Source organism: Myotis yumanensis, unplaced genomic scaffold, assembly GCF_028538775.1.
Source record: "Myotis yumanensis isolate MYYU_CA2020_CCGP unplaced genomic scaffold, mMyoYum1.0.hap1 SCAF_4, whole genome shotgun sequence".
Taxonomy (NCBI): Eukaryota; Metazoa; Chordata; class Mammalia; order Chiroptera; family Vespertilionidae; genus Myotis; species Myotis yumanensis.
This window is the reverse complement of record NW_027223755.1, coordinates 29,156,969-29,177,113: the sequence shown is the minus strand read 5'-3', so window position 1 is coordinate 29,177,113 and position 20,145 is coordinate 29,156,969. Positions and strand designations below refer to the sequence as shown.

Genomic DNA, 20,145 nt, shown 5'->3' with positions numbered 1-20,145 from the left:
CTGCAAAGGGAACGTCCATAGAGAAATGGCCTGAAAAGCCAGTTCCCTGGGGGAGGGGCAGCCATTCAATTGCTCCATCAAACCTAACACCTAGTTCACGTCAGGTTCCGGGCGCAAGGACCACAGCTCACGAAGAAGCTGCCGAGAGACAGCGTGGGGTAGCACACGTGACGCCTATTTACTGAACATCCGCCACTCGGCCCTGTGCCCGGAGGACAGGTGCAGCAGCTGAACAGGGATACCCCAACGGGGTGGGGCCTGGCGGTCCCGCACCCGGAAGTCAGCGAGGGCTTCCGAGGACCTGCGGGCCACAGCGCGGGTGAAGGGGAGTCCAGAGCACGCGGTCCGGGGGAAGGGGCGGCCGGGGCACGGACCGGGGACGGTCCAAGGGAGCGGCCGCGTGGGTCCCGCCTGCTAACGCGGTGGGCGCTCCCCGTGGCCACGGACACCACCAGTCCCGTTCTTCCGGTCGAAGGACCGGAAGCGGAAGTGGCCGCGAGTCGTTCAGTTCCGGTCCGGCGGCTGGCGGCGGCTGCACAGACGGTGAGGGGGTTGCGGATGGGGGCGGACATGGACGCGGACTTCTGGGCGGTGGTCGCCGTCCCGGGCGGGGGTCACCTGTCTCCGCCGCTGTCCCTCCCGGGCTCGGGCGGGCGGGGCGCGGCCCCGGAGGCGGACGGTGCAGCCCGAGCAGCTGCCGCCGTCGCCCCGTTGCCCAAGTAGGTTCGGGCCGCAGTCGGTCGTCGCCTTCTCGTGCGAGGCCGCGGTGTCGCCCCTCGCCGGGGGGTTTCCGCCCGAGTAGGTGACCGTCGGGTCCCGAGGGCGCCCGGCTGTCCCCAGGAACGGCAGTGGGCGCTGTAGGGGCCCAGCCCCGAGGCGCGGACGGACGCTCTGCGCACCTGCGACCGCTGGAGGCCCCTCCTTGTCGGACCGCCGCCCCTTAGTGAAAATCGTGCAGGTGTTCATGTCGCTAGAAATGCTGCAAACATGTCAAAGCGAAAGAAACCAAAGCAAATGCAGGGTTACTTACGCAGGTGGATGCAACTTCGGGATGCAAAGGGAAGACGGAGAGCCTGATAGAAGGGCCTGCCTACGGACAGCGGGATGCCTGTTCAGGTTTTCTGCATTGGTGCCCATAACTTCATAATCAGAAAAATAAAAAGGAAAGGCAGTGGTTGCAATATAGTCCCATTTGAAAGAGAAATGAAAAAGCATATCGTGTACAAACGGAGGAGTTATTTAGCCCTCAGCCCTTACCAGCGGTTCTCAACCTGTGGGTCGCGACCCCTTTGGCGGTCGAACGACCCTTTCACAGGGGTCGCCTAAGACCATCCTGCATATCAGATATTTACATTAGGATTCATAACAGTAGCAACATTACAGTTATGGAGTAGCAACGAAAATAATTTTATGGTTGGGTCACAACATGAGGAACTGTATTTAAAGGGCCAGAAGGTTGAGAACCACTGCCTTAGGCTATCCTTGTGGATTTCAGTGTTTTTGTGAAAGTGTGTGGGAATGGGGAATGGAAATTTTAGGGAGAGGGTGGGACTTACTAATATTTTCGAGACGTTGTGGACAGAAAACATGCATGGAGATGGGTTTGCCACTCTCACCAAATCTCCCTTTTGGCTCCAGGACCGGGATGTGGGTAGAGCTGGGTTGAAGGCAGGTTTGCTTAGTTTCCGAGCATTTGTGCTGTACAGTGCACCTGAGCCTTGTGCCCTCTGGCTGTTGCTTACTAGGCTCTGTTGAATAGTAAAAAGCAGAAATCTGGATGCTATCAACAATAGTGATTTTTAAGGAGAATGGTAGGAGGTGTGCTGGGACTTCGACTGGGGTGGTGAGGTGTGCTGTCCCTGTGCCTCCGTGTCCTCGCTAAGACATTCTGGCGAGGCTGCCCCATTGGCACGGCCAAGGGGTGGTGTGAACGCTCTGGAAATAAGAAATTGGTCCTGTCCGGGCAAGAGAAATGCCTTGGAGACTGACATCTAATATGCTGAGTGGTCTGGGGTTCACATAGAAATACTGTCCATATTTCATACCTGTAAATGCCTCTGCTCCCCTTCAAGGTAGAACTTTCTCCATATTGGAGTTGTGAAGGTTTGTATTTCTTATTAAGGAGTTGATAATCCTAGATCAGTGTTCCTTCAGGCTTACTGGCTTAATCAAGTGCTCTTCTTACAGCTCCACTATGAACAACTGCCTATTGGGGGAGGAGGGTTGTACCTAACATTTCCACCGGTCTAACACATCTTCCCCTCCTGTTCCCTCTCCCCCTTGCACACAGGGTACGTAACTCGAGTATGTCAGGTTCGGAGATCCCACCTGCTTTTTAACCATGAAGGAGACAGACCGGGAGGCTGTGGCAACAGCGGTCCAAAGGGTTGCTGGGATGCTTCAGCGCCCGGACCAGCTGGACAAAGTGGAGCAGTATCGCAGAAGAGAGGCCCGGAAAAAGGCCTCTGTGGAGGCCAGATTGAAGGTACGAGGCCAGAGAGGCTACAGGTACCTGCTGCACCCCCAGGCAGGACAGCATTATTTGAGTTTTAGGTTCTTGCTTAGCTTTATTATTGTAATTTTCTTAAATTAGACTTAGTGATGATCTGGAAAGAGACAGAGTGGAACATCACCTTTACTTAGCACGTTCCTTCCAACAGTATATTACCAATCAGTAGATTTATAAACAAGATTGTGGGAATAGTTATGCAATCTGAAAAGAAACCAGAGCCCGGCTGGTATGGCTCAGTGGTTGAACATTGACTTATGAACCAAGAGGTCACGGTTCGATTCCTGTTGGGACGCATGCCCGGATTACGGGTTCAATCCCCAGACTGGGTGGCAGTCGATCAGTGATTCTTTCTCATCATTGATGTCCGTCCGTCCCTCCCTCCCTTCCTCCCTCTCTCCCTCTCTCCCTCTCTCCCTCTCTCTCTTTCTCCCTCTCTCTCTTCTCTTCTGAAATCAATAAAAATATATTTTAAGAAAAGGTTCTGGGAATATTGGAAACACCAGGGTAACAACCTTTAATAGTTAAATTCTTTTTTCTAAAAACCTCTTATATAGAGTGCTTCCTGAGAATATTTTATTTAGATAATTTAAGCACATGATGTATAGCAGGCTGACCGTGTGCCAGGTATCTGCTGGCCCTGGGGTAGAAGGGAGGAGGAGAGTTAGACACATTAAGAGTGTGTGGGAGTGGGGCAAGAATGAAAGTCATTATTTTCAAGATATTTTATGATTTGGATTGGCTTTCAACTTAATTCATATACACACTCAGTATAGTTATAAAAATGTTAAGATCCTGGGCTGCCATGGTTGACAGGCAGTAGAACAGTCTTGAGGATTTGTCTTTGATGAAAGTTAGTTCTCACACTGATTCGGCAATGTCAGCTCTCCATTAGAAAATACTAGAATCCAGGTAAGGTAATGGCAGCCTTGATGAGACAGGATGAGGCCATTCATTTGTACCCAGGGGGCATCCCAAAACCCATGGATGGATTTGAAACAGCAGTTTCATATTAATTTTAAAATGAATGTGGACCGGCTGCATTTTTAGTCAGAATTTTAATCTGTTTTGGAAGCTTGTGGGATTAACTAAGAATTACCAGTAGTGACTTAGAAACCTTGTCTGGTCTGTTGCAGTCATTGTTAATTATTTCTAAATGCCACTTAAGACTCCTGGGTTAAAGGTGTTCCTGGCCTCTTTGTGCTGCCTGCTTTTTCCCTTCCCCTGCTGTCCACCTGCTGCTGCTCTGTCATGCCCTCTTCCTTCTGACTGTACAGTTCACTAGGTGGCATTCCTGTGGGCCCAAAGAGTGAGTCCAAATCTTACGTGTACCAGTTCTGTGTAGTGGGGCTGGCTGTCCTTGAGCAGAGACTGGTTTGGGCTCAGTGGCAGGAGACCCCTCATTCCTAAAGCTGATAAGCAAATCCTGACAGTTTCCTGTACCTAGATAAGGCCTGTTAGGAAACAGGCACCTGAGAGATCATGGAAGGGGTCCAAAGCAGGGGTGGGGAACCTTTTTTCTGCTAAGGGCCATTTGGATATTTATAACATCATTTGCAGGCCATACAAAATTATCAACTTAAAAATTGGTTTATAAAGTTTTTGCTATATTTGGTCAAACATTTAATAATTCACCTCTGATTCCTTGGCAGGGCCAGACCAAATGATTTTTCATATGGCTGGTGGGTTGGATGTTCCTCAACCCCGTTCTAAAGATACCATTTAAGGCAGGGGTCCTCAAACTTTTTAAACAGGGGGCCAGTTCACTGTCCCTCAGACCGTTGGAGGGCCGGACTATAGTTTAAAAAAAAACTATGAACAAATTCCTATGCACACTGCACATACCTTATTTTGAAGTAAAAAAACAAAATGGGAACAAATACAATATTTGTATTTTCATGTGGCCCGCGGGCCATAGTTTGAGGACCCCTGATTTAAGGGGTGGCCATAGGAGCTAAGGCGCACCCACAGTGGTGTCCATTCTCTTCAGGCAGAGCGGCTGGAGTAGGAGTGTTGTGAGGTTTTCTCAAGAAGCTTTAAAAGGCATTGTTGTTTTGTTCTAAGGCAGCAATAAGGAAAAAAGAAAAAGTTCCCTTGGGAATCAATTAGGTACTTGAGTTTCATTCTCTTTTCTCTGGATGTTGACTGTTCCCTGCTACTGAGATGGCATTTCTGCACTTGAACCTCCTGGGAAGATTTGCTGTGGCTGCCCAGCACTGCTCACTGCTCACTGTCTCCCCCAGGCAGCTATCCAGTCTCAGTTAGATGGGGTGCGCACAGGCCTGAGCCAGCTCCACAATGCACTGAACGACGTGAAGGACATCCAGCGGTCCCTGGCCGATGTCAGCAAGGACTGGAGACAGGGCATCAACACCATCGAGAGCCTCAAGGATGTGAAGGATGCTGTGGTGCGGCACAGCCAGCTCGCTGCTGCTGTGGAGAACCTCAAAAACATTTTCTCAGGTAGCTAGACTGACGACGGGGCCAGTGGGCACCCCGGGCATCGCAGGGCAGAGTGCTACCAGTGCTCATGCCCGTGGCTCTTGCTTGGTTTTCCTTGCTCTGTGGGTAATGCAGAGGCAGTCCAGCCTCTGTGCAGTGTGTTTTGTAGACCTGTCTCAGAGTTGGTAGTAGGTGTAATTCCTTGCTTGCGCAGTTAGCTTATTGTATTGAACATGCATAGAAATGATCAACTGAGTAAGTAAGAGCTAGTAGTTCTGTGCTTGTCAGGACAGAGGCACAGAAGTGGGTAACTGAACTAGTTATGTGTGAGCTGCGTTCCTTCAAGTGGTTAGATCAGTAGACCAGCTGGGATTTTCTGGTTGCAGAAGAATAAAGATGAACCACCCCTTGAAAGGAGCTTGTGGTCTGCGAGAGAAGCAGCCCTGTGAACAGGACAGAGGGAGTAGTCCCCAGAGGGAGAGGTGATTAAGGAGAGCAGCAGTTCCCAGGAGCAGGAAGAGGATATACAGGCTAGGGGCCTTGGGGCTTGGGAAGGGCATGCTCTGGAGTCTCAGTCTCAGTTGGAATCAGACTTGGTGGAGGCTGTGGGGCTGGTGGGGGCTGGTGGGGGGGCAGGAAGGTGTGGGAATGACCCTTTCAGAGTAATCTTCCCAACACCTCCATAGTGGTAGGAAGAGTGTCAGCTGTCACCCGGGTGGGGTCCCTTTGTGTTCAGCACAGCTTCCTCATGTGGTGCTGTGATGGGAGCTCCTGGTGTGCTTCCCCCAGAGCCTGTCCCTCCACTTGTCCCTTTGCCTCTGTCAGATTCATCAGCATTCCAGCAAGAAACTTTGGGATGGTCTGACCACTCCCTGCCTTTATCTCATGTTTGGTCTCTGGAAGTTCTTTCTGTCTTTCCCCAAACTGCTCAACCTCTGAGTGTAACCTAGAACAGTTCTTTTTACTTGCCCACTGCTGTGAATCCAAAGCACAGGACACCTTGTTCCTGCCACACTGTACCTTGGGTATGTGTCCTGTTCTCATGCCTGTGTCTGATGGCAGCACTGTTGAACACCTGGTCTCATTGCTCCATGCGTACTCATCTTGTGCCTTTTTCTCTAGTGCCAGAGATTGTGAGGGAAACCCAGGACCTCATAGAGCAAGGGGCACTCCTGCAGGCCCACCGGAAACTGATGGACCTGGAGTGCTCCCGAGACGGGCTGATGTACGAGCAGTACCGTATGGACAGTGGGAACACTCGTGACATGTCCCTCATCCACAGCTACTTTGGGAGCACACAGGGGCTCTCTGACGAACTGGCGAAGCAACTGTGGATGGTGCTACAGAGGTCGCTGGTCACCGTCCGCCGTGACCCCACCTTGCTGGTGTCAGTTGTCAGGATCATTGAAAGGGAAGAAAAGATTGACAGGCGCATACTTGACCGAAAAAAGCAAACTAGCTTTGTTCCTCCAGGGAGGCCCAAGAATTGGAAGGAGAATATGTTTAAAATCTTGGACAAAACTGTAATTACCAGAATTGAGGGCACACAGGCTGACACCAGGGAGTCTGACAAGATGTGGCTCGTTCGCCACCTAGAAATCATAAGGAAGTACGTCCTAGATGACCTCATCGTTGCAAAAAACCTGATGGTTCAGTGTTTTCCTCCCCATTATGAGATTTTCAGGAATCTCTTGAGCATGTACCACCAGGCCCTGACAATACGGATGCAGGAGCTTGCATCGGAAGACCTAGAAGCAAATGAGATTGTGAGCCTGCTGACTTGGGTTTTAAACACCTACACGAGGTAACACTAACTTTACATCTTGTGTTTTCTTTTACATAGAAATTGTATAAAAACATACTGACTGGCTCTAAACAGCTACTGTTGTTTTGCTCCTCTCAGGTGCTTGGCACCCACAGGTATTAGTTTCTGGTTGATGAAAGTCTTTCTAGTCTATCTGTGGGCCTTGTCCTTGAGGTTGGGCCCAGCTGCTAGTTGTGTGAATCTTCTTATGTTTGGGTGGTGCCTCTGCCCTTGACATCCAGTCCATATTGAGCAGTTCAGCTTGGACTTTCCTGTGGTACTAAGTGTTCACTATGTACTAACCTGCTTTCTCCATGAGATGACACCTCAATTGGCAGGTGAGAAGACACTTGGGCCCAAAAGGTCCTTCAGAGTCACATGGTTGGTGAGACACCAACTCACTCTTTCCCCAGGTTTGGTTTCTTCTTCTCACCATTATGTTGGGAAAATCAGTTATCCTTTTCCATTTCAGCCTTGGGGCTTTGTCATTTCACAAAAGTGACATGAGCCATTTCGTTCATGATTGTATTAGCTTAAGGTAGGGTTTAGAAAACGAGGCAATGGTGGGGTATTCGGAATTTCTTCAAGATTAACTAGCTGAGAGGAAAACACATTTTTAATCTTACATGGTTTTGTGAATAGAAAACAGGGTATTAAGTACTGTATTGGAATTGGTTTTTTTTAGTCTTATTGCTATTGTGTAGAAATTAATTAAATCTCTTGTTTTTTTTTAGCAGTAAGGTTTTGGGATGTTTTTTGTTTGTGTAACGTCTTACAGTAGAAAATGTGTGCATTTCAATGCAGAAAAATATAAAGAGAGGAAATACCTTTTTAATGATGATCCTTGTGGCTGCAGCTTTTGTTGCCTTCTGGGTGCTGCCCTCACACAGCCCGGGAGTCCACAGCTGCCATGATTGCCCCATCTGTCAGTCATCTCCATGCAGCCTTGGCGTACACGTGTTAACCGTGAGGAAGGCATGTGATGATTTTCTTCCTTTTGTACATGAGCACAGGGAGTCATGTGCCCAGTTCACGTGGCCCCAAGTCAAGTGGGGAGCAGGATTCAAATCCAGATCTGGGCCCTCCCCTGAGCTCCAGCCATCTGACTGTGGAGTGTATGTTTGTGTGACATGCCCAGTTTTGTGTGTTGGTTTTGTTTTTCACTCACTACATTGTAAGCACTTTTCTGTTCTTGGGAATTCTTGGGCAGCTTCCTATTGTCATCCCATTCTGTCATAGTGGACTTTATCATGGGAAAAGTTGAACTGCTTTCATACTGCAAACATCTTCATGCTGAATTAAGGTTCTTGGGATGAAAGTCATGTGGGTTAAGTAGACAGTCTTGCCGAAACCGGTTTGGCTCAGTGGATAGAGCGTTGGCCTGCGGACTGAAGGGTCCCAGGTTCGATTCCGGTCAAGGGCATGTACCTGGGTTGCGGGCACATCCCCAGTGGGGGATGTGCAAGAGGCGGCTGATCGATGTTTCTCTCTCATCGATGTTTCTAACTCTCTATCTCTCTCCCTTCCTCTCTGTAAAAAATCAATAAAATATATTAAAAAAAAAAAAAAGTAGACAGTCTTTTGACATTGGCATAATCTTATAAAGATTATAAGATTGACTTGGATTTCTGATAGAGTAGACTAGAGTCATTTAAATACACATTTAGTAAATGCAGCATAAGGCACGTGAATTTTCTGAGCTTTAAGTCTGAGTTGAACCTTAGACTTTTAAAAACCCAACCACATACACAGGTATTAACTTTTATAGGAAAACTTTTTTCTGAAACTTAGTCCACATCCCTGCTTTCTTAAGCACGGTAGACTGGATTTGGTGACGTTCTTGCTGACTTGAGTTTCACTGTGGATGTCATGTGTTCCCTGCATTAGAGATTATTCTCCTGTTTCATAGACGTGTCTTTTCCACGCCCCCTATTTGTCCTGGTCTTCCATGGGAGGCGCCGTGGATGGAACAAGCAGATCTTGCCCTCACGGGGCTTCTTTGCTAAGTGGCCCTCCAGTACCCTGTGGCGTGGGCACAGGGGCTCCTTGGCCAGTGCTCTTCCTGCCTCCCCTCTTGACTTCCTTAAGGGTGGTTGGGTATTTGTGTGTGAAAAGAAATAGCAACACTTACCTGAGACTTTCTATTTTTCTGGTTCTTAATCTTTCTCATTCCTCGGCTTTTCTGTAGCACAGAGATGATGGGAAATGTGGAGCTGGCCCCGGAAGTGGATGTCAGCGCCCTGGAGCCTTTGCTTTCTCCAAATGTGGTCTCTGAGCTCCTGGACACATACATGTCAACTCTCACTGTGAGTAGAGCACTGCGTTGTCCCAGATGGTCTGTGCCTAGTGCCCAGACATGGCATTGGGTCTCCAAGTATCGTGGAACTGATTCCAGTGAGCCAAAGTGGGGAGTGAGAACCTGCCTTGACATTGGCTTCCTAAGGATACGCAGGCTCTGTTTTTGGGAAATCAGGTCTTGAAACGTACATTTGTCAGTTAGAGGAGGAGAGTGGCCCACTCTCTGGCCCGGGACCTGAAGATTGGGTTATACATTCCAAGGTATGGAAACTGTCTCTGTTTGGAGGGCTGGGCCTGGTAGGCTCGCAAGACCCCAGGACATCCTGCTGATGTATGGTGGCACCTGCCAGCCTCTTACCATTGATCCTGGGAGTGAGAAGGCGGCAGTTAGGGCACCAAATATTGCCCGGTGACTCCAGGGTCTGCTCTTGGGATGGTGATGGTGCACCTCCCCCCCAGACAGTATTCTGATATGTGGAGGGGTCTGTGCGCAGAAGGTAACAGTGCTGGTGTCTGGTCTGCCACAGACAGGTCTGCCTCCATCTTCCATGTATGTCTGACAAACCCAGCTTGTCCTCCAAAAGGATAAGTTGGTGGAGGTGGTGAGGGCATCACCACTGTGGAGCTAGCTCTTGGGATGGCTTTTCTGTCATTCCCTTGTTTGGGAACAGGAATTCCCAGGGTGCTGTGTTTGGTTTCTGCAGCTGCCCCACTTAATCCTCGGCTCATAGGGCCTGTTCTTTTCTTCCTTGATGCTAAACTTCATTAGTCAAACATCATTGCTTGGTTGCGGAAAGCTCTAGAAACAGACAAGAAAGACTGGATAAAAGAGACTGAGCCTGAAGCCGACCAAGATGGGTACTACCAGACAACACTCCCGGCCATCGTCTTCCAGGTACCATCTGCAGATTCTGAGGTTCATTTCTGGTTAATAGGGTCTGCGGGTTTCACATACAAACACAAGGTGCATCATTTCATAGTGAAGATAGAAAGAAGCTCCCCAGTTCCTTAGGTCCTTCTCTTTCTGGAGCTGAAGAAATGGAGGGTTGTATCTGCCAAGTAGTTCTTCCCAGGGTCATTTTAGTTTTCCTAACCCTTTTTTACCTGAACTAGAAGTGAATTCCGTGTTATTTATGTGTAACACTCAGATTTGAGTTTGCTTGCTTGGAGTTTCTGATATTGTAAATGGTCAAGATATATCTTCATAAATGTCACAAAATTGAGTCCAACCTGATGGATTTGGGGAAGAGTCCTTTAGATTTTAATGATAATCATGCATTCTTACAATGAATTTACTTTTAATGTCCTGTCGCCTGCTGGTATCCCCCAGTGTCCTCTTTTTCTTTGGCCCATGGAATTTTTCCCCTTTGAGTGAGTTGCTGACAGTAGGAGGGCTGAGTCCTGTTGGAATATTCGTATGGCACTCTGTCTGCGGACTCCAGCCAGCAGAAGTGAGTGTTGGTGGTTTTTTTTCTCCAGGTGATACCATTACTTAGCCATGGATTGGTCCTCACCTTTTCTTTGATCTGGAAAGTATGACATGATAGCCCATTTATGACAAGGACCTGGGTTGAACTTTGCCTGCTGGCCCTTCTGTTTTTCCAAGTCCTGTTCCCCTCAGCTCCAATATATGTCCTAATTCTTCTTAAGAAATACACATCGCTAATCACAGTGCAACCCCTGGCACCCATATCACCGCGTCTCTGGGCCCTCCATCTCCCTGTCAACTGCTCACTTCAAGAAGACCTGCCTGTTTGCAGGTGATTAGGAAATGGTTCACTTGTTTTTTTATCCGGTGAGAAAGTTGTTTGTTTAACTTTATTTTTCACATGTTTTCATTTTTTTTTTCTCTGAATTTGGATTGTCCTAACTACCAGTTAGCAGATGGGGGTTTTATATAACAGGAAAACTTTGCTGTTGTGAATTTATGTCAAAATTCATAAGTTCTCCAATTTTTAGATGTTCGAACAGAATCTTCAAGTTGCTGCTCAGATAAGTGAAGATTTGAAAACAAAGGTACTAGTTTTGTGTCTTCAGCAAATGAATTCTTTCTTAAGTAGGTATGTATTTTTGCCAGTGTACTAATTTAGAAAGTTTATGTTTTTAAAAATTAAAAGTAAAAATGTGTTGATCCTGATATGCCTGATATTAAAAAAAGAACTTAAGCCTGGGTTGACTGTAGTCACCTTCTTTTGTTATTTAAAAAGGCAGCTTTTTCTTGCTCCCTCCTATTGAAGGTATTTCACCAGTCCCCTGAGAGCCAGATCTGATCTGTGACGTCCCAGCAATGTAGTCAATATACCGCAGGATTGGAGTTAGAGCTTCTTCTGAGACATGTATCCTTCCCCTAGTTTGACTTTCTGGGGTGGGGAGGACAGCTCCAGGTGCAGTGGTCACTCTGAATTGCCGCCCCTGGGAGGCACCCCCAATAGAGCCAGCCCTGGATAGGGGGCTCAGAGGGACAGTCTCCAGGACACCTCCCTCCCTTTGAATTGTTCATGAAGAAGATTTTTCAAACCTGTGCACAAGTAGAAGAATGACATAAATAACTGTTTACCCATTATCCAGGTTCAAAAGCTATCCCTTTAAAGCCCTTGCCTCATCTGGTCTCTCTACCTCCTCCCCTTTCCCTCTTTCTTTCTCTGCTGAAATAACTTTAAAGAAAATCCCATTGTATCATTTCCCCTGCGTTCTCTACCCTAACTAAAGTGCTGTCAACCCATATAAAACTTGCACAATTACTCCATGGGACCATGTGATACCACTTTTGTATTTGGATTTTCTCAGTGGTTGCAGACATATTATCTCTTTATAGTTAGGTATTCTACATCATGTGTGGTTTTTTGGGTTCTCAGCTCTCTGGTACAGGAGAACAGTCCCTTCCCTCTTTAAGCCATTGGCTTATGGAGATGTGCACATTGTCCTGTAGAGCAGCGGTCACCAACCGGTGGTCCGTGAGGTCTGAAAGGTTGGTGACCGCTGCTGTAGAGCATCTAGCATCCTCCACCCTGGGTCTCAGATTGCCGTCTGCCCACAAACCACAGGTTGTCTCTAAAGACTTGTAGGATTCCCCTCTTTACTCACTGTTCTGCAAGAACCCTGCATAGGTGGTGTGTATGCTCCGCATGGCAGCACATCAAGAGGTGCGTGTTTCTCTATCCTGTTCTGGTGGCTCATTGCCAGCAGCCAGTCCCCTCAGAGTCCCTATCGGCCATACATCTGGGGAACATAGCCTGAGTTAGTCATTTTGTTAGAGGAATGAGATGGAATTCTTCTCTAAAGAGGAAGTTTTTCTCATCTGCCCCAGCGGTTTGATTACCTGAACCACACTTCGTACAAAAAGGTAGAATAAATACTGAATAATTTCCCTTTAATTGCCAATGTTCAGTTTGGTCCTTTCTTAAGATCTGTTCTACTCCTGTACATGTTAGAGAATCTTCATAATAAATTAAAAAATAAAGCATGTAGCCATCTCGGTTGTTTGTTTCTGTGATAACTAAAGAGTCTAATTTATATTTAACACATGACAGTGTTCCCGTTGTATACGTTTCTAGGGGAATTATGTCATATAAATAAGATAATACTTTCTCAATTACTCACCATCAGATATTTCAGAATATTTGTATAATCAGAACACTAACCCCCTATTTCAAAGGGTTGATAGGAAGTTAAATTGTAATAATTTATTTTAAATGACCAACTTTTCTTTTCTTCTATTAGTATAGAGCAGGGGTGGGCAAACTTTTTGACTTGAGGGCCACAATGGGTTCTTAAACTGGACCGGAGGGCTGGAACAAAAGCATGGATGGAGTGTTTGTGTGAACTAATATAAATTCAAAGTAAACATCATTACATAAAAGGGTACGGTCTTTTTTTTTTTTTTTAGTTTTATTCATTTCAAACGGGCCGGATCCGGCCCGCGGGCCATAGTTTGCCCAAGGCTGGTATAGAGTGTCCCCTCCAAAAATTTTTTTAAAGACTCATCTGGTCAAGTGTTAGTGATGTGAAACATCTGTTTAGGTATGATGTCAGCGTGGCGTTTGAAATACCTGCCAGTTATTATCTGATGCTATTTGATGTGGGTTGTGTTCCTCAGATACAAAGACGAAGCTCAGTTGTATAAAGAGGAGCACCTGAGAAACCGGCAGCACCCGCACTGCTACGTCCAGTACATGATCGCCATCATCAACAACTGCCAGACCTTCAAGTAAGTGGTCGTTGGGGATGAAGACAGGCATGTGAGAACACTCAGCTGCCTCACTGAGCCTCAACTGTTGCCTTACAGAGAATCCATAGTCAGTTTAAAGAGGAAGTATTTAAAAAATGAAGTGGAAGAAGGCGTGTCTCTGAGCCAGCCAAGCATGGATGGGATTCTGGATGCCATCGCAAAGGAGGGCTGCAGCAGCCTACTGGAGGAGGTCTTCCTGGACCTGGAGGTAGGGCACTCTGGCTGTGCATTCGAGCTGAGTGTACACCTGCCTTCATCCTCAGTCACAGTTAAAGTGTCGTGGCTTTTCTATGTGGTGTAGGCCCTAGTTTTGGTCCTTCTGTTACGCAACTGAGTAGACACTTCCTATAAATATCAGTGGATTACAAACTAGAATCAAGTATGTCACAGGGAGACTGTTATATTCGTTAGCATTCTTAATGCCAAACCAAACTGAGAACACGTGCATGGTGCATACGCATGTCACATAGACCAGTCTCAGTTTTGAATAAAGATACAAAAGAAAGTCATTAACAAAATGCATTTAACTTCATATCAAAGGCATAAATAACAAGTAAGGTTTTTTTCAGAAATGCAAAGATGGTTCAACATTATACAGATGTATTGGCAGAAATCAGAATATATTTAAAATAGAAAGCCATGATTATTTCAGGTTCCCTGGAAAGGAGCTCCTAGGATGATTGGTGGGATAATTTCATGATGTCTGTCACTTTCTCGAAAATTATTTAGAAAACAAATGAAATGTATGAATTTGAAATTATTTCAAAATATGAAAAAAGACAGTATAATCCAAAAGTAGATAAAAGACATGAGTAATCTTTTCACAGTAAAAGGGTCACAAATATCCTAAATATGAAACAAAACGTTCAATCTTACTGATCTTCAAAGAAATGCAAATTTAAAAAGTCTTATTTGTTTCTTATCAAAATGACAAGGATTGCAAACATTGATACCACTCAGTGTTGTTGAGGGCATGAGCAAAGGGACAGTCTTTTTTTTTTTTTTTTAATCCTCACCCAAAGATGTTTATTGATTTTAGAGAGGAAGGGGGAGAGAGAGAGAGAGAGAGAGAGAGAGAGAGAGAGAGAGAGAGAGAGAGAAAGAAACAGAGAAACATTGATGTGAGAGAAACAATGATCCATTGCCTCCCGTACACATCCAAACCAGGAGTTGAACCCACAACCTTTATGGTATATGGGACAACACTCCAACCAACTGAGCCACCCAGCTAGGGCCAAGGGACAGTCGTGTTCTGTGTAGAATATGAATTGTGCAGCTTTTGGAGGACAGTTTGGAAACAGCTAATTAAGGTTTTAGTTTCTATACTTTTTGAGCAATTCCACTTTTAGGAGTTTCACCTGCAGAGTGTGCGAATTCACTGCAGCATTATTCAGTTGCAAAATGTGAAAAATTTTAAATGTTCATCAGAATTGGATAACTAGAGTATTCATATAATACAAGGTGGGGCAAAAGTAGATTTACAGTTGTTTGCATGGACAATAATACAATAATTAATAAACAATAATTAATAAAGAATAAACTTTCATATACTCAAAATGTAAACCTACTTTTGCCAAACCCTGTATATGTAGTCATCAATGGTGAAATGTTTACACACGGATACCTGCATATCTCACAGGTATGTGTCATCTGAGCCCTGTGTGGTTAAAGTACATACTTGCAGGTCACCCACCAGTAGTGCTTGTGATTACCAGGTGCTGTCACATCAGTACATCAGACAGACGTGCACATGACTTGGGGACAGTGTCAAGGTGATATTTTCTTTGGGCTGTGCTTTTTAGCAACATCTCAGTGAGCTGATGACAAGAAAGTGGCTGTTGGGATCGAACGCTGTAGACATCATCTGTGTCACCGTGGAAGACTATTTCAATGATTTTGCCAAAATTAAAAAGCCGTATAAAAAGGTAAGAGTGTGGGGGCACATTCACATGGTGTGAATTCACCTGCATCCTAGAGCCCAAATGGCATTTTGTGTAGAATCCAGTGTCAAATTAGTTCTGTGAATGGAAGTTCCCAGGTGGTTTTATTAACCTAACGCAGGTAGGAGACATCAGTGTCTAAAGATAAGGTGGAGGTAGCGATGATGGGGCCTCTGAGTGAAGATTTAGACCATTCATCTGACTACTGTCTCCTGACACCCCACTAAACCCACAGTGACACACGGCCTAAAACCTGGACCATGAGGTGGGAGTATTGGCTGTGGCTCTGATGAGAGGATGGGCAGAAAGGCAGTCCCCTGTCCAGATCCCCGTCACGGCACGTTGGCTGCCGGCCCTTTTCCACTCCACAGAGGCCGCGTGAGAACAGGGAGCTCCTGTGTTACTCACTGTCTGAGGTCTTAAGCATAACATGCCATTATGTCCTCATCAAGGGCTTGATCATCTTTCTCATGTGCACTTGGCCTTGTATAGTTTTTGCTATTAAAAGTGTTACTTTGTAAAATCAGGCTTTCTAACTTTTTGTTTCTAAAAATTAACTGTTTTTGATATGTTGACCTCATATCTGGACACTTTGTAAAATTTTCTAATTGTTCCTAGGATTTGTCTCCACATCTTTTCATGTCTCTATGCAGACAGGTGTTTTATCTCTGAACAGTGACCTTGTGTGTTTTCATTTCTGATCCTTACAGCTTTTATGTCTTCTCCATGTCTTGTTGCACTCGACACCCAGCCCAGGGGGAGATCCATGTTTAATTCCTAATTTTAAAGGAAATTCTTCTAACTGCCATTAAAAGTGATACTTGCAGGGAGACTGAGGTGTTTTAAGTCCACCTGACTCATGGGTCCTTTCACAGCTGATAGGAGCCTCTAGATGTTGGTGGGACCAGCTCTGGTCAATATTGAATTTCTTGTTGATTGCACAGTTTTTGGTTCCACTTTTTATTTCTTTGAACATTTTGAGTATTGACTTAACAGTTGATCTCGGCCCCATGTTTGGAGTCCTTGAGCCGGGAGCTTGTTGTCTCTGCGGACTCCCAGTCTTAGTGTCTCGTCTCCTAGTCTGATTGGAGTTCATGCCTAAACTGAGAAGGTCTGACCCTGGTCTCGGCAGTGGCCCCATACGGGTGCTTGGTGCGGTCCTGCTTGTCTTATTTGGGGCCCCTGGGGCCCCTCCCTTTGGCACAGGATGGGGAGCATCCCGCTTCCCCAAGTAGACACAGCTTCTGTTTGGTCTGGGGCTGTGATGTTGGACATCACGTCATTGCAGTTTGATTTACATACTTGAGGGATGACTGCCTGGTGCCCATGTGCTGCTTGAGGGTGGGCTCCAGTGGAAGCTGGGATCTACACTGTGTCACACATTGTGGAGAGAACCATGGTCTCCTCTGAAACTTCCTCAAATGGATGGACTCGGGTTCCTCCCTCCTCTGAAGCACTGTCACCATTTCCATAGACTGGTCATTAAACAGCTTTGTGGATGAGGACCCTGTGTGCTTCATGCATCTGTCCTGTGGAGCCTGTCTGCCTGTGAGGGCTGGAGTTGGGGCCTGGCCTCAGCTCCCTATTTTCCCACTGACCCCCACTCCGCTCGAAGGGTGAAGTGCTCTGAGATGGGTACAGAACAGGGCAGCTCCGTGGACGCCCATCTGCATGGCTCTTGCCAATGCTGTGCCCTGCCTGCATAATTCCCTTTCACCATTGGGCTTTAGGGAAACAGAGTGAATACTGCTATGATTTTCTAAAGTAAAATTTATAATTAAAAGTCACAGATGTACTTATTTACCTAATATATTTACTCTGAAGTTCTGCCATTTGTGCTGACGGGAAATGGGAAGGAATGTGTTCTGTTCACATGTCGACCTACATGTAAATTGAAGCCCACATGTTCGTGGGGCTGACACATCTCTGCTCTTCAGCGGATGACGGCGGAGGCACACCGGCGCGTGGTGGTGGAGTACCTGCGGGCTGTTATGCAGAAGCGCATCTCCTTCCGCAGCCCTGAGGAGCGCAAGGAGGGCGCCGAGAGGATGGTCCGGGAGGCCGAGCAGCTGCGCTTCCTGTTCCGCAAGCTGGCGTCTGTGAGTGCCACCGCCTCATACCCTTCACTGTCACTAATAAGTGTCGCTGTGACTTCTTTTCCTTTCCACCCCTGCGACTTTAGGGTAGTTGATCAGGATCAGGAACCAAGTGACTTTTGTAAACCGGAGGATCTGCATGCAGATCTGTCTGACCTGTGGTTGGGGCACCTGCACTCAGGGCAGTAGCTTCTAGGCTCTTCTGGTGGGAGCATGTAGCCAGACCTCAGTTGTGCGACACAGTGCTCACATGTCCCCTCCCTTATGAGGGGCTAAGCTGATTTCATGATCCACCCAGACCCCCAACCCCATGTCTGTGCTCCCACGGGAATGGCCCCCTGTGGGAACCAGTCTTGGTGTTTATGTGAGAGAAGGGAGTGGGCTGGTCAGGCGTCCTTGGCCAGAGAGAGGGTTTGAGAGACTCCAGCCTGCATCTGCCTGGAGGCATGATGGTGCTGCGTGCTGCTCATGGGCTCCATACTGACTTCTAGGGATTTGGCGAAGATGCAGACGGGTACTGTGATACGATCATCGCTGTTGCCGAAGTGATTAAGCTGACAGACCCATCCCTGCTCTACCTTGAAGTTTCGACTCTGGTCAGCAAATACCCAGACATCAGGTAATAGCCTCCTGTCTCAGCTAGAACTCAGGGAGCGGAGCAGCAGGATCATTCCTAGGGTCCTGGGCTTTAGGCATGACCCCGAGGGGTGACAGTGTGCCAGGTCTGGACTTGTTTGAGGATGAGCTATGCAGACAATAGTTGCAGGCAGAGTGGGATTCTGAGAGCAATAACGGACATGCTTGCGTCTTCTGTGCCCTCTTGTCAGCCCTGCCATGGTTCATGTAGCTCCAATGGTCAGACTGCATGTAGGGCTGGGTGGAGGCTCAGTGTGGCTGAGCAGTGGTTTTAGGAAGCTTGTGTTGTGCTTGTAGTGGGTTCAGGGGAGGGAGCCAGTGTGCCATGCTTGCCAGAACTCCTTCCAGCTTTCATGTGGACAGTGCTGGCTGCAGGCTCCCACCAGCCTTTGTGAACCCACCCGGGTCAACTCAGCTAAGTTTCTTTTCCTGCTGCTGTTCTGGTCTTGCTGTGAGCAGAAAATCCAGTGGTCCTATGCTCTCCAGGGTCAACGTGCTTTAATTCGTTTATTAAACAAAGATTTAGAAAAGCAACCTTTAAAAACTTTGCAATTGTAGATTGAAAAAAAGACTAGATTATAATATGCAAACCTAGGCTTCTTTCCCTCTGATCTGACAAGGGAGGCGTGCCTTTCACCTGCAGCTATTGACCCTGTTCTGGGATCCTCAGTGCCCGCTGAGCTGCAGGCAGGGATTGGGTGGGTGGGGGGGGGGTGGGGGGGCAGGGGGAGCGTGGAAGGTGGGGAGGCGGGGGCACTCAGTGCATACCCCCATACACCCCTGCCATTTCCCCCACTTTCCCAGGGATGACCACATCGGCGCACTGCTGGCCTTGCGAGGGGATGCCAGCCGGGACATGAAGCAGACCATCATTGAGACACTGGAGCAGGGCTCCACACAGGTGAATCCAAACTATGTGCCCATCTTCAGGGAAATCATAGTTCCCAGTCTGAACGTGGCCAAGCTCCTCAAGTAGCCTTTCAGTCTCTGTCTGACCTGTGGTTGGGGCACATCTTCATCCCATTATCTTCATTCCATGTGTGACAAACAGTGTGACTCATGGTGCCGAGAGCAAGGCTGCCTGACCAACAGGTGCTCTGGTGGCGCGTTCTGACCCTCTCATCTTGTTGTGGCCCAGCTTTGTGGGCAGGATCCTGGCTGACTTCTGGTTCACCTCTCGTCTCACTCCCTTCTGTAGTGTCAGCACTTCTGATGCTGCTGTTCAATAAAAGTAAACGCTGTGGGAAATGAGTTTCCCAGTTGTTTCTTACTAGTGGTGACCACAGGGGCCCAGACACAGCATCTGAAGGCACCCCCATCTCCCTGCCGCCCTCACCCGCCTGGACAGGTCCCACCGGTCTCCTTGTGGCCCGCTGCTCCACACCCACACAGGCAGCCCTCGGCGGTTCAGATTTATGGGCCTTGCGTATTCCTGACTCAGGGTCCCTGAGACCCTTTTTCTGTTATTCAGCTGTCTCTCCATGGCTGCCTTCAGTGGTAGCTTTGTTTTACACATTAATCTTCATACCAGGTTCATGGAAGGGTCCATCCAGGATACATGGTGAGCCCCTGCGTGTGCCTCCCCAAACTTTCTTCACCCTCCATCCCAGTGAGTGAGATTTCTTAGGTGAGTGGTGCCTGGTACAGCTGCACAGTGCTGACTAAGACAGGAAGGAGAGGAGTTTGCCTGTTCCTCTGTCCACCCTTGATTCAGGCTCCCAGGGACTGGCCAGTTCAGGCTGGAGGGTCGTCCCTCAGGAAGACGTCTATGCTGCTCCCTCCCTTCAGCACTGCTTGTGCACAGTGTCGGGCTGCTCGAAACCTCTGAGTGTGTCCCGACAGGCTGGTTTCCTCCTAAGACATGTTCCCGATGGCAAAGTATGTTGCGCTTTCACCCTCACGAGACATGAAAAATTCACAAATAGGACTTTTTCTTGAAAGAATCAAAACTGAAGTAGAGTTGACATTCGTTAACCAGTCACGAGTTAACTCGGGTCTTTTTCTCAAGGCTAGTTCTGGTTTTAGCCCCAGGCTCCTCCCCCTTCCCACTTGATGTTTCAGGTGCTTCATTCTCCCACTTAGGCTGGATGGGCACTGCTCCCACCCTTCCTGGGCCTGTCCTCTCTGTGCTGTGACGAGTCTAAGGGAGTGGTAGTGTTCACCTGTCTCTCCTGGGGAAAAATCAGTTTCCA

The 20,145-nt window shown here is 47.5% G+C and overlaps 1 protein-coding gene across 2 annotated transcripts; it reads left to right on the top strand.

The window, feature by feature from the left end:
* Window positions 1-489: 489 nt before the first annotated feature.
* Window positions 490-19,202, top strand: EXOC3 (exocyst complex component 3). 2 transcript variants are annotated; one of them, XM_070411998.1, is made up of 13 exons: window positions 490-543; window positions 2,291-2,485; window positions 4,753-4,972; window positions 6,074-6,755; window positions 8,944-9,061; window positions 9,823-9,948; window positions 11,013-11,113; window positions 13,150-13,260; window positions 13,339-13,489; window positions 15,084-15,206; window positions 17,159-17,320; window positions 17,809-17,936; window positions 18,758-19,202. In XM_070411998.1, exons 2-13 carry the CDS (start codon window positions 2,342-2,344, stop codon window positions 18,927-18,929), a joined length of 2,238 nt encoding a protein of 745 aa, XP_070268099.1. In that variant the 5' UTR covers window positions 490-543; window positions 2,291-2,341; the 3' UTR covers window positions 18,930-19,202. The 2 variants fall into 2 exon arrangements, with proteins under 2 accessions (XP_070268099.1, XP_070268101.1); XM_070412000.1 differs by lacking the exon at window positions 490-543 and adding an exon at window positions 977-1,116.
* Window positions 19,203-20,145: the final 943 nt, after the last annotated feature.

Excerpts from the sequence above, each read along its gene's own strand:
- EXOC3 (XM_070411998.1), top strand. The coding sequence starts at position 2,342 with ATGAAGGAGACAGACCGGGAGGCTGTGGCAACAGCGGTCCAAAGGGTT. Across the intron at positions 15,207-17,158 it reads TTAAAAAGCCGTATAAAAAG|CGGATGACGGCGGAGGCACA; the intron begins GTAAGAGTGTGG and ends TCTGCTCTTCAG. Across the intron at positions 17,321-17,808 it reads TGTTCCGCAAGCTGGCGTCT|GGATTTGGCGAAGATGCAGA; the intron begins GTGAGTGCCACC and ends ACTGACTTCTAG.